General features: G+C 47.4%; 1 protein-coding gene across 1 annotated transcript in view; it reads right to left on the bottom strand.

Moving 5' to 3' along the window:
- Nucleotides 1-13,035, bottom strand: part of rasgrf1 (Ras protein specific guanine nucleotide releasing factor 1) — a gene marked incomplete at both ends in the record, with an annotated part of 32,383 nt that overhangs the window by 10,048 nt on the left and 9,300 nt on the right. Inside the window, 9 exons of the mRNA XM_084168095.1 lie at nucleotides 8,594-8,713; nucleotides 8,883-9,253; nucleotides 10,474-10,722; nucleotides 10,851-10,933; nucleotides 11,080-11,222; nucleotides 11,425-11,488; nucleotides 11,818-11,978; nucleotides 12,479-12,597; nucleotides 12,744-12,853. Of these exons, the coding sequence (XP_084024221.1) occupies nucleotides 8,594-8,713; nucleotides 8,883-9,253; nucleotides 10,474-10,722; nucleotides 10,851-10,933; nucleotides 11,080-11,222; nucleotides 11,425-11,488; nucleotides 11,818-11,978; nucleotides 12,479-12,597; nucleotides 12,744-12,853 (1,420 nt within the window). The remainder of the gene's footprint in view (nucleotides 1-8,593; nucleotides 8,714-8,882; nucleotides 9,254-10,473; nucleotides 10,723-10,850; nucleotides 10,934-11,079; nucleotides 11,223-11,424; nucleotides 11,489-11,817; nucleotides 11,979-12,478; nucleotides 12,598-12,743; nucleotides 12,854-13,035) is intronic.

Here is a 13,035-nt window from a genome sequence, read left to right as displayed (position 1 = left end):
TGGCCAGGCACGACTCCAACACCATCATTAAGTTTGCCGACGACACAACAGTGGTAGGCCTGATCACCGACAACGATGAGACAGCCTATAGGGAGGAGGTCAGAGATCTGGCCGTGTGGTGCCAGGACAACAACCTCTCCCTCAACGTGACCAAGACAAAGGAGATGATTGTGGACTACAGGAAAAAAAAGAGGACTGAGCACGCCCCCATTCTCATCGACGGGGCTGTAGTGGAACAGGTTGAGAGCTTCAAGTTCCTTGGTGTCCACATCACCAACGAACTATCATGGTCCAAACACACCAAGACAGTCGTGAAGAGGGCACGACAAAGCCTATTCCCCCTCAGGAGACTAAAAAGATTTGGCATGGGTCCTCAGATCCTCAAAAAATTCTACAGCTGCACCATCGAGAGCATCCTGACTGGTTGCATCACCGCCTGGTATGGCAACTGCTTGGCCTCTGACCGCAAGGCACTACAGAGGGTAGTGCGTACGGCCCAGTACATCACTGGGGCAAAGCTCCCTGCCATCCAGGACCTCTATACCAGGCGGTGTCAGAGGAAGGCCCTCAAAATTGTCAAAGACTCCAGTCACCCTAGTCATAGACTGTTCTCTCTGCTACCGCACGGCAAGCGGTACCGGAGTGCCAAGTCTAGGTCCAAAAGACTTCTCAACAGCTTCTACCCCCAAGCCATAAGACTCCTGAACAGCTAATCATGGCTACCCGGACTATTTGCACTGCCCCCACACCCCATCCTTTTTACGCTGCTGCTACTCTGTTAAGTATTTATGCATAGTCACTTTAACTCTACCCACATGTACATATTACCTCAACTACCTCAACTAGCCGGTGCCCCCGCACATTGACTATGCAACGGTACCCCCCTGTATATATAGCCTCCCTACTGTCACTTTATTCTATTGTATATATAGCCTCCCTACTGTCACTTTATTTTTTACTTCTGCTCTTTTTTTCTCAACACTTTTTTGTTGTTGTTTTATTCTTACTTTTTTGTTTAAAATAAATGCACTGTTGGTTAAGGGCTGTAAGTAAGCATTTCACTGTAATGTCTGCACCTGTTGTATTCGGCGCATGTGACCAATAAAATTTGATTTGATTTGATTTGATTTGATGGCCCACTTTGGCGCAGGACGTCGCCCCACTATGTTAAGTCATGTTCGGTATGTACTCAATCCAAATGTTCCCGGAACGCTCCAGCAGGGACACTACTTCCCCCTTCCCGTGCCTCAGCCGCCTTGGTCACATATGTCCATAGACTTTGTAATGGATCTCCCCCTTTCTGATGGGTTTTACCACTATTCTGGTTGTTGTTGACAGATTCTCTAAATCCTGCCATCCCTCTCTCTGGTCTGCCTACCGCTCTCCAGGTCACTGAGGCACTAATCCAGCAGGTCTTCCGGCACTATGGCCTTCCGGAGGACATCGTTTCCGACCGTGGTCCCCAATTCACATCCCAGGTCTGGAAAGGCTTTATGGAGAAGCTGGGGGCCACAGTCAGCCTCACATCCGGGTACCGGCCTCCGTCTAACGGGCAGGTGGAGAAGACCAACAAGGAGCTGGGGAGGTTCCTAAAGAGTCACTGCCAGGACCGGCAGGGCGAGTGGGCCCGGTTCCTTCCCTGGGCGGAATACGTCCAGAACTCACTTCGTCACTCCTCCACCGGGCTGACTCCCTTCCAGTGCGTTCTGGGATATCAGCCGGCCCTGGCTCCGTGGACTCTGAGCCAGACAGAGGCACCTGCAGTGGAATAGTGGTTCCGGTGCGGAATGCCGCCCACGTGAGGCTCCAGCGCGCACTCCGCCGTCAGAAGAACCAGGCGGACCGCCACCGCAGTGAGGCTCCCGTGTTCCATCCTGGTGATCGTGTCTTGCTGTCCACCAGGAACCTCCCACTCAGCCTGCACTGCTGGAAGCTGAGCCCCCGGTTTGTGGGGCCCTTCAAGGTCCTCCGGAGGGTCAATGAGGTAACCTATCATTTAGCTTTCCCCACCAACTTCCGGATCTCACCCTCCTTTCATGTTTCCCTCCTCAGGCTGGTGGTTCCTGGTCCTCAGGACCGTACCCCTCCCAGTCCACCAGGTACTGGAGCCGACCCCCACGACGTCGGGAGTCCAGAAGGGATCTAACAGCACAGGCGGGGGTTCCCCTGATGCCGTCCTCCGCCTCCCCTGGACATCGAGGGGACCCCCGCCTGTTTTTGTATTTTCGTCATGTTGATTATTATTAAACTCACCTTCTGCACCTGCTTCCTGACTTTCTCCGTATACGTGATAACAATACACCAATCCAAGAAAGAAATTAAGAAATATCGGAACACGCAATGTCTGAGTCCGGAATATAAATATGTATATGGTGTGTACAGCAGTAGTTAATAGGATGAGCCTTAGCTAGAATAGTGTCTATATACTGAACAAAAATAGAAACGGAACATGTAAAGTGTTTCATGAGCTGAAATAAATAATGACGCCAGCACAGGACCTCCACATCTGGCTTCTTCACCTGTGGGATAGTCTGAGACCAATTTATTTATTTCAGCTCATGAAACACTTTACATGTTCCGTTTCTATTTTATTTATTTGACTGATTTCCTTATATGAACAGTAACTCTGTAAAATCTTTGGAATTGTTGCGTTTATATTTTTGTTCAGTGTACATATGAAGTGGGTGAAACAGTATGTAAACATTAAAGTGTTCAATGACTATGTACATAGGGCAGCAGTATCTACGGTGCAGGGTAGAGTACTTAATCTACATTTATTCCAGACAAGGCAATTTGTTTTGGTTGCATGTAACATTTTATTTGGACCTTATTTTCAAGTACATACCGGCTGGAACGCCAGTAATGATAGTTGCTCAGTGACACTCCATTCCTTGGTAAGTACCGAATGTATTTTTACATTAAGCTTGAAAAAATCTGGTGAATGGTTGCTTCCTGGGCTTAAAAGAGAATCGTCATATTCAACATCTGTAAAGCCAGATTCGGGTTCAAGACTCAACCAACGGATGGGGTGGGTGGTGGCAAACCTGACGACGACTTGAGGGCAGTGGGTTCTGAACAATAAAGGTATACAAAAAAAACTCACAGGTAGAGCCCTATCTATAATTGCGCCGGAGGGGATGGCTGCCGTGTTATGGGCTCCTTACAAACTGTGCTATTTTGGGTTTATTCACGTTGTTTGTAACTTATTTTGTACATAATGTTTCTGCCACTGTCTCTTATGATCGAAAAGAGCTTCTGGAAATCAGAACAGCGATTACACACCTTGAAGTGGACAATGTTTTTATTTTTATGAGTCAGACGCGAAGGATTTACTGCTGCTTCCGGACCAGGCCCAAATCCCCGTCATTCGCATGAAGAAGAGACCCCGATACAGGGGCCGCAGATCCGGGTGCCTTGTGAGAATTCGTCGGCGAGTGGGTAACCTGCCTCTACCATCCGTCCTATTGGCCAACGTGCAATCATTGGAGAATAAACTGGATGATCTCCGTTCGAGACTATCCTACCAACGGAACGTTAAAAACTGTAATATCTTATGTTTCACCGAGTCGTGGCTGAACGACGACATGGATAATATACAGTTGGCTGGGTTTTCTATGCATCGGCAAGACAGAACAGCTACCTCCGGTAAGACGAGGGGTGGTGGTCTGTGTCTATTTGTCAATAACAGCTGGTGCATAATCTCTAATATTAAGGAAGACTCAAGGTTTTACTAGATAGGTAGAGTAGGTAGAGTACCTCATGATAAGCTATAGACCACACGATATTTTTCGTAGTTGTCTATTTATCACCACAAACCGATGCTGGCACTAAGACTGCACTCAACGAGCTGTATAAGGCCATAAGCAAACAAGACAATGCTCATCCAGAAGCGGCGCTCCTAGTGGCTGGGGGACTTTAATGCGGGAAAACTTGTGCAGCATGTCACATGTGCAACCAGAGGGAAAAAAAACTCTAGACCACCTTTACTCCACACACAGAGACCTGTACAAAGCTCTCCCTCGCCCTCCATTTGGTAAATCTGACAATAACTCTATCCTCCTGATTCCTGCTTACAAGCAAAAACTAAAGCAGGAAGTACCAGTGACTTGCTCAATACGGAAGTGGTCAGATGACACAGATGCTAAGCTACAGGACTGTTTTGCTGGCACAGACTGGAATATGTTCCGGGATTCATCCGATGGAATTGAGGAGTACACCACATCAATCAATGGCTTCATCAATAAGTGCATCGATGACGTCGTCCCCACAGTGACCATACGTACATACCCCAACCAGAAGCCATGGATTACAGGCAACATCTGCACTGAGCTAAAGGCTAGAGCTGCCGCTTTCAAGGAGCGGGACACTAATCTGGACGCTTATAAGAAATTCCGCTATGCCCTCTGACGAACCGTCCAACAGGCAAAGCGTTAATACAGGACTAAGATTGAATCGTACTACACCGGCTCTGACGCTTGTCGGATGTGGCAGAATTGCTTGCAAACTATTATGGATTACAAAGGGAAGCCCAGCCGCGAGCTGCCCAGTGACACGAGCCTACCAGATGAGCTAAATTACTTCTATGCGCACTTCAAGGCAAGCAACACTGAAGCATGCATGAGAGCACCAGCTGTTCCGGACAACTGTGTGATCACACTCTCCATCGCCGATGAGAGTAGGACCTTTAAACAGGTCAACATTCACAAGCCCACAGGGCCAGATGGATTACCAGGACGTGTACTCAGAGCATACGCTGACCAACTGGCAAGTTCCTTCACTGACATTTTCAACTTCTCCCTGACCGAGTCTAAAATACCTACATGTTCCAAGCAGACCACCATATTCCCTGTGCCAAAGAACGCCAAGGTAACCTGCCTAAATGACTACCGACCCGTAGCACTTACGTCTGTAGCCATGAAGAGCTTTGAAAGGCTGGTCATGGCTCACATCAACACCATCATCCCAGAAACCCTAGACCCACTCCAATTCGCATACCACCCCAACAGATGAAACAATCTCTATTGCACTCCACACTTCCCTTTCCCACCTGAACAAAAGGAACATCTACGTGAGAATGCTGTTCATTGACTACAGCTCAGCGTTCAACAACATAGTGCCCTCAAAGCTCATCACTAAGCTAAGGACCCTGGGACTAAACACCTCCCTCTGCAACTGGATCCTAGACTTCCTGACAGGCCACCTCCAGGTGGTGAGGGTAGGCAACAACAAATCTGTGACGCTGATCCTCAACACGGGGGCCCCTCAGGGGTGCGTGCTTAGTCCCCTCCTGTACTCCCTGTTTACCCACGACTGCGTGTCCAAGCACGACTCCAACACCATCATTAAGTTTGCTGACGACACAACGATGGTAGGCCTGATCACCAACAGTGATGAGATAGCCTATAGGGAGGAGGTCAGAGACCTCACTGCCAGGACAACAACCTCTCCCTCAACTTGAGCAAGACAAAGGACTACAGGAAAAGGAGGGCCAAGCACGCCCTTATTCACATTGACGGGGCTGTAGTTGAGCATGTCGAGGGCTTCAAGTTCCTTGGTGTCCACATCACCAACAAACTATCATGGTCCAAACACACCAAGACAGTCATGAAGAGGGAACTACAACGCCTATTCCCCCTCAGAAGAATGAAAAGATTTGGCATGGGTCCTCAGATCCTCAAAAAGTTATACAGCTGCACCATCGAGAGCATCCTGACTGGTTGCATTACCACCTGGTATGGCAACTGCTCGGCATCTGACCGCAAGGCATACAGAGGGTAGTGCGTACAGCCCAGTACATCACTGGGGCTAAGCTTCCTGCCATCCAGGACCTCTATATCAGGCGTGGTCAGAGGAAGGCCATACAAATTGTCAAAGACTCCAGCCACCGAAGTCATAGACTGTTCTCTCTGCTATCGCATGGCAAACGGTACCGGAGCGCCAAGTCTAGGTCCAAAAGGCTCCTTAACAGCTTCTACCCCCAAGCCATAAGACTGCTGAACAGTTAATCAAATGGCTACCCAGACTATTTGCATTGAGGTGTTCCTTAAGAATGGCTCCAAAGAATGGCTCCCTCTAACCAATTGTACTATTATGTGTGTTTTTTTGCGTTATTTGTCATTTATTCTGTACATAATGTTTCTGCCACGGTCTCTTATGACCAAAAAGAGCTTCTGGATATCAGGACAGCGATTACTCACCTCCTATTGGACAAAGATATTTTCTTCAACGAGTCGGACGCGAAGGATATCCTACAGACACCCGACAAGGCCAAAATCCCCGCCATTCGCATGAGAAAGAGACAGAGATATCGTGGACGTAGGTCAGGGTGCCTTGTAAGGATCCGACGGCGAGCAAGTAAACTGCCTCTTCCATCAATCCTATTAGCCAATGTTCAATAATTTGAAAATAAATTAGACGACCTAAGATTACGGTTATCCTACCAACGGGACATAAAAAACAGTAATATCTTATGTTTCACCAAGTCGTGGCTGAACGACAACATGGATAACATACAGCTGGCGGGATATACGCTACATCGGCAGGATAGAACGGCTGACTCCGGTAAGACAAGGGGTGGCGGTCTGTGTATATTTGTAAACAACAGCTGGTGCATAAAATCAAATACTAAGGATGTCTCAAGGTTTTGCTCGCCTGAGTATCTCATGATAAGCTGCAGACCACACTATTTACCAAGAGAGTTTTCATCTATATTTTTCGTAGCTGTCTATTTACCACCACAAACCGATGCAGGCACTAAGATTGCACTCAATGAGCTGTATAAGGCCATAAGTAAACAGGAAAACGCTCATCCAGAGGCAGCACTCCTAGTGGCTGGGGACTTTAATGCAGGGAAACTTAAATCCGTTCTACCTCATTTCTACCAGCATGTTAAATGTGCAACCTGAGGGAAAAAAACTCTAGACCACCTTTACTCCACACACAGAGACACGTACAAAGCTCTCCCTCGCCCTCCATTTGGCAAATCTGACCATAACCCTATCCTCCTGATTCCTGCTTATAAGCAAAAACTAAAGCAGGAAGCACCAGTGACTCAGTTAATAAGGAAGTGGTCAGATGACGCAGATGCTAAGCTACAGGACTGTTTTGCTAGCACAGACTGGAATATGTTCCGGGATTCTTCCGATAGCATTGAGGAGTACACCACATCAGTCACTGGCTTCATCAATAAGTGCATCGATGATGTCGTCTCCACAGTGACTGTACGTACATACCCCAACCAGAAGCCATGGATTACAGGATTAGGTCCAAAAGGCTTCTTAACAGTTTCTACCCCCAAGCCATAAAACTCCTGAACAGCTAATCATGGCTACCCAGACTATTTGCAATGCCCCCCCATCCCATCCCACCCCAACCCCAACCCCCTATTTTATGCTGCTGCTACTCTGTTTATTATTTATGCATAGTCACTTTAACTCTACCCACATGTACATATGACCTCAATTACCTCGACTAACCGGTGCCCCCACACATTGACTCTATACCGGTACCCCCTGTATATAACCTACCTACCTACTGTTATTTTATTTTACTGCTGCTCTTTAATTATTTGCTATTTAAAAAAAATTCTTAAACTGCATTGTTGGTTATGGACTTGTAAGTAAGCATTTCACTGTAATGTCTACACCTGTTGTATTCGCCGCATGTGGCAAATACAATTTGATTTGATCCCCTTTTTTACGCTGCTGCTACTCGCTGTTTATTATATATACATAGTCACTTTACCCCTACCTACATGTACATATGACCTCAATTACCTCAACTAACCCATACCCCGGCACATTGACTCGGTACCGGTACCCCCTGTATATAGCTTCGTTGTTGTTATTTTATTGTGTTACTTTTTAAACTTTTGTTTATTTAGCAAATATTTTCCTACTCTGCATTGTTGGTTAAGGGCTTGTAAGTAAGCATTTCACCATAAGGTCTACACTTGTTGTATTCGGCGCATGTGACAAATTAAACTTTTGATTTGATTTGATCTGTGCACGTGCCTGGAGCTGGGAGACAGACAACAAAAGCCTGCTTCACTGACTGTTTTGTACTAAAACAACCTCGTTACCGGGGGCGGCAGGCAGGGAAACACGCTGATGCTGTAGTTGCTATGACACAAGTATCCCCAACACCTACTCATTCCTGGCTTTCCGAGCATGTTCTTATTCTCGCCACCAAATTACAGTCTGCATGAATTTAATCTTGTGTGGCGGAGATCATTGCACACAGAATGCAGCATTCTTTGAGTGTATGCACCAGGGCATTGACAATTGAATAGGCGTAGAAAATACTTTTTCTCTATCATGTTTGACTATTTCTATTAAAGACAGAGATATATATATATAACATAAATAGGGTAAATACATATAAAAGTAACAATCCATTGAAAATGTGTGCTTCGATTTCTTAATTCTGACTCTGTTTCCCTTGTCAAACAGGAGAGCATATTTGAGTTATTGATAAATATGGCATTTTGGCTGAGAGGAGGATGCAGGTGGCATGCCAGCATGTGATCCAGGTGCTCTGGTATCATGGCACTGAGCGATAATGACACCACTGTGCTGTCTGGGACACAATGTACCTGAAGAGTTTTTGCACTTCATGTTTTTGGGGGTGGTTGGCGACTTGGTAGGAGACGTTTCTGGGTCTGCGTCATCGCACTGGTTTTGGTCAATGTCACTTTCCTCCGGAACTGAAATATCTACAGTACACCAAGCGCAAAACAGGTCAGTAAATACCACATTCTAGACACCTGTCATGATTCAAATCCTGTGCTATATTCAAATAAATTGCCCAATATTCCTCTTAAGAAGCACCAATAAGGACATATATATATACCACACCTTCACAATGCAGATTAGCTGGCTTACCTTGTTTAGACAAAATGGTCTCCTCTGCCTTGTCTGTCTTGCCCTCTCCCTCATCAGGGATCTTGCTGGTGATGGGGCTGGTGACATAGAGCTTGTTGATGTCCAGGGTGGTCTTGCTGAAGGGGGACATTGAGGAGTACATGCTTGCATAGCCGTTGGAGGAGCAGCTGAGGGCAGCCAGGTCCAGAGCCTTGCCCCCAGTGATGATGGGGATGTTGAGGGAGAGTTTACGTCGGCGGTTGGGGGACGATGTCTTGGTGATAGCCAGGGGAGGGGGTGAGGAGAACTTACGGCTGGCCCTGGGGGATTTGGGAGGCTCCCCGTATAGGAGTTTATTGTTCTGACTGCTGGCGAAGAACAACTCCAGGGATCTGCATCAGGAAAAAAACAAAACATTTTATTTTAGTCAGAAGGATGTACTGTAACTATGTACTTTAGCTACAGTACATCCTTGCAAAGAACAAAGAGATCAGAATTATCCATGTCTTTCTGTGTTGTATCAATAGTCCTGTGTGGCTCAGTTGGTAGAGCATGGCACTTGCAGCGCCAGGGTTGTGGGTTTGATTCCCACGGGGGACCAGTACAAATGAAAATGTATGTACTCACTACTGTAAGTCGCTCTGGATAAGAGCGTCTGCTAAATGACAAAAATGAATCAATACATTGTCAACAGCAACAAAGCAAGATGGTGCTTCTGCAGCCTCTCTCCCGCTCACTGCCACCCTCCTTGCGACCTCACGGGTTTCCATAAATAGCACAGCGAGTGACAGAGCGAGCGGCCATGCTGCTAAAACAAGCATTAGAGTGGCGGTGGCTCACAGAGACATGACAGGCTCCACAGGAGAACATGCTGCAGAGTGTGGGCATGGGGAGGGAGCTCCCCCTGATCTGAGCCTTGGAGCTGAGCTCACTCTCCTGGGCCGGAGAGAGGCTCTGCTCTGCTCTGGCCGACAACATGCACCATAAATATTTCATACTATAGATCCTCTGCAGACCAGGGGAGGGTGGGGTCCTGCAGCAGAGAGGCCAGTTGCTAAGGTGACAGCGACAGAGCCCTGCTGAGACGCTCTTAGGCAGGCAGAAGAAGAGTCTGGGCCCAATTACTGGCTTCTCACACAGAACACACACCAACCACACTGACACACACAGACATGACCTCTACCCAGCTCTCCTCACCTTACCTTCCATCACACACACATGCAGGCACGCAAGCACACAGATACACAAACACGTGCGCACGCACATGCACCCACCCACCCACCCACCCACCCACACACACATACAAACACACATGGTAAAGAAGTAATACTGTGGGCTGTGGAAAAAGAGCTGTGAGGAGATCAGTGGTGGGCTAGAGGAGAGAGAGGCAGCCAAAGGAGGCCGGAGGCTGCTGGGCCTGTCAGGGGATGTTATCATCACCAGCCCTAACTACAGCCCTCATTACTGTGTAGGGGCCAAGGCCATGCAAAAACACTGGCAATGTATCATCTTTAAACAGCACTATGCATGAGATAGATTGAGATTTTTCTGACTGTGTTGGTCAAAGTCAAGGCTAAATGGTAAAGCATTAGCAGCTCTTTTATGGCCTTACCGGGCTGGGATGGCACTGATGGGCTTCTTGTAGATAGTGATGAGTTTGTCCAGCACCACATCGGCGCTGGTGAAGACGCGGTAGGAGTGCAGAAAGGTGTTGAGGAAGTCGATCGAGAGGAAGCGCAGGTCGGTCAGCCTCTCCAGAAGTCTTTCCACGCTGGCATAGCGGATCTGCAGCACCTTACACGAGTTCATCATCTTACTGAAACGGATGTCCACGTCGTCACAGTAGAGGCTGGCGTCCGACCTGCTCACAGAAAAAAAACACAAACGCATATGAAAACACTAGAACACACAAATAAAGACCACACAAAGATCGGTATGGTGCATGATAATCCCATTGACTGTTTGGCTGTGGTTGTGAATGGGGCTTACTTGATCATCTGTGGCACGGTGACTTTAGAGTTCTCCTCAAATGCGTTCATCATAAGCCCATTGCAGCGGATGTTGTCTATGCACTGTAAGGGAGAGGGAAGGTTAAGGGAGAGGAAAGGTGTGAGAACAGCCACTCTGCAGACAGACACCCAGGCCCCATGTCTCCCTGCTGGAGACAGACAGACGTGATGCATGCAGAGTAGAGCAGAGGAGAGCAGAGCAGACGTGCCTGGCTGATGTCACTGGTCCAGGCAGATTTCTCCTGCCGCGAGGAGGCCACCAGGATCACTGTGAACGACTGGCCTTCTTTAGGCTCCACCACAATCTTAAAGTCCAGGTGCTCCATGTCCTGTACACCCTTGTCTGGTTTGGCTTTGGGCAAAACAAACACAGAGGTGAATAGGAGAAATTGGTCATTACTATGGCATAAATTAGAGGTTTATTGTACTTCTAAATGAACAGTATACTTCATAAAAGTGTAATACTAAATCTTACCATATCTTACACTCTACATACAGTAAGCATATGTGCTCCATATTTCAGTGAGATAGGAATGAAACAGTGCGGTGCTTACCCTCATCATCTGTCCCCTCGGGGTCTTCCAGAAGAGTGCAGTCAATAAGAGAGACCACGCCATTCTGAGAACAACATACAATATGCATTAGCACACTCACAACCACATTCCAAGAATCCCCTCCACTACTGAATAATCAATAACAATATCACTGATATTATTATGTAGCATGACACCTTTCAACACATGTAGGACTACAGGTCAATAAACAGAGTAAATCAGCACCCAAGTAATAAGGGACTCCTTTAAGAGTGGGTTGACTTCAATATCATAGGACCATGATTATATGTATTGGTATTAACGAAAGCCTCATCTATGTATTGTAATTTGTTTTGGTCCAGGATGCATCTTAAGGGATTGTATAGCAGGCTCAGCTGCCCAAGGCAGGCCCACCTTGGTGAGGTGCAGTTTCCCTCCAGAGCCCCTGGTGCAGATGATGACATGCTTGGAGAAGAGGAAGCACTGCCTCTCCCCCTCCTTCTTCAGAGACAGAGAGCCCAGTCGCCCACGGGTGATCTTGCCCTTCTCACTCATTGGCACCTGGATGAGAGAGCCTGTATGGCAGAAGGGGGAGAGACAGACAGCGGGGAGTCAAGTTAGTGATGAGGGCCCACAGATCAACTGTACTGCAAGACTGGGAGAGGCCTCCTCCACCTGTTCAATGACTGGGGGGATATATACATACTGTAGGGTTAAACCATTTCTCTATATGATTTGCCTCTTCTTTATATGTCCATCAAAGTCCGTTGGGGATGTATGACATTTACAGTCCCTGAATCACCATCGGAATGCCTCCTAACAGCCTGATTACCCTTGGAAATGAAAGAGTTGGCCCACTTTCAGTACATGCTATAAAGGCAGACAAGATTATATGGCCCAAGCTGCTGGTTAAGTATTTCCCTTATGGAGGCTCAGGTAGGCCTATGGAGGTTTGAAGTTGTGAGAACACAAAGGCACTGGCAGTCAAACAGTTGCGAGGTAGAAAATCCACCTCTATGATTCTGTCTTTATGTGGGATCTGGAGTTCCTTTGTGTAGCTTCTCTGTGAGCTTACCTTGTCTGACGAACGTCTGGCTGGTGTCAAGGAGGATCTCGCAGCCCTCTACGATCATGCGCTCAATGGCCAGGTTCTTCCTGATGTTCTCTGTCTCGCTCACCTCATCATGCATGATTCTAGGGGCAGAGAGGTTGGTCTTTTCACATATGGAACGTCATTGTATTCACTTTGTCAGTGTGCATACATTCTGTCCAGTAAGCATTGATAAACGGAGGTGTCCTGTGTGCTGCTTTGGCGCTATAAGGTGGTAGGGCAGGTATACCTGGACAGCTCCTCCAGCTTTGACTTGGCGTAGTCCAGACTCGTCCTCTCCACATGCTCATGTGGTGTGTGGGCCAGGAGCTCATGGAGAGTAAGAATGTAGCGGGGAATCTGGAGTGACAGTGAATTAATAGGGGCAGGTGAGTCACACACACTTGCATAAAAGATTGCGTGCAAACACACACACACACACACACACACACAGATGAACACAATCAAACTCATAGCAGCAGATCAGTAGGGACCTCTATGCACATCCACAGTCATCAGTAGAAATGTATTACCAACACAGC

Source organism: Coregonus lavaretus, assembly GCF_964263955.1.
Source record: "Coregonus lavaretus genome assembly, chromosome: 9".
In the NCBI taxonomy this organism is placed as follows: Eukaryota; Metazoa; Chordata; class Actinopteri; order Salmoniformes; family Salmonidae; genus Coregonus; species Coregonus lavaretus.
The sequence above is the reverse complement of the archived record's forward strand: the minus strand, read 5'-3'. Positions and strand labels throughout refer to the sequence as shown.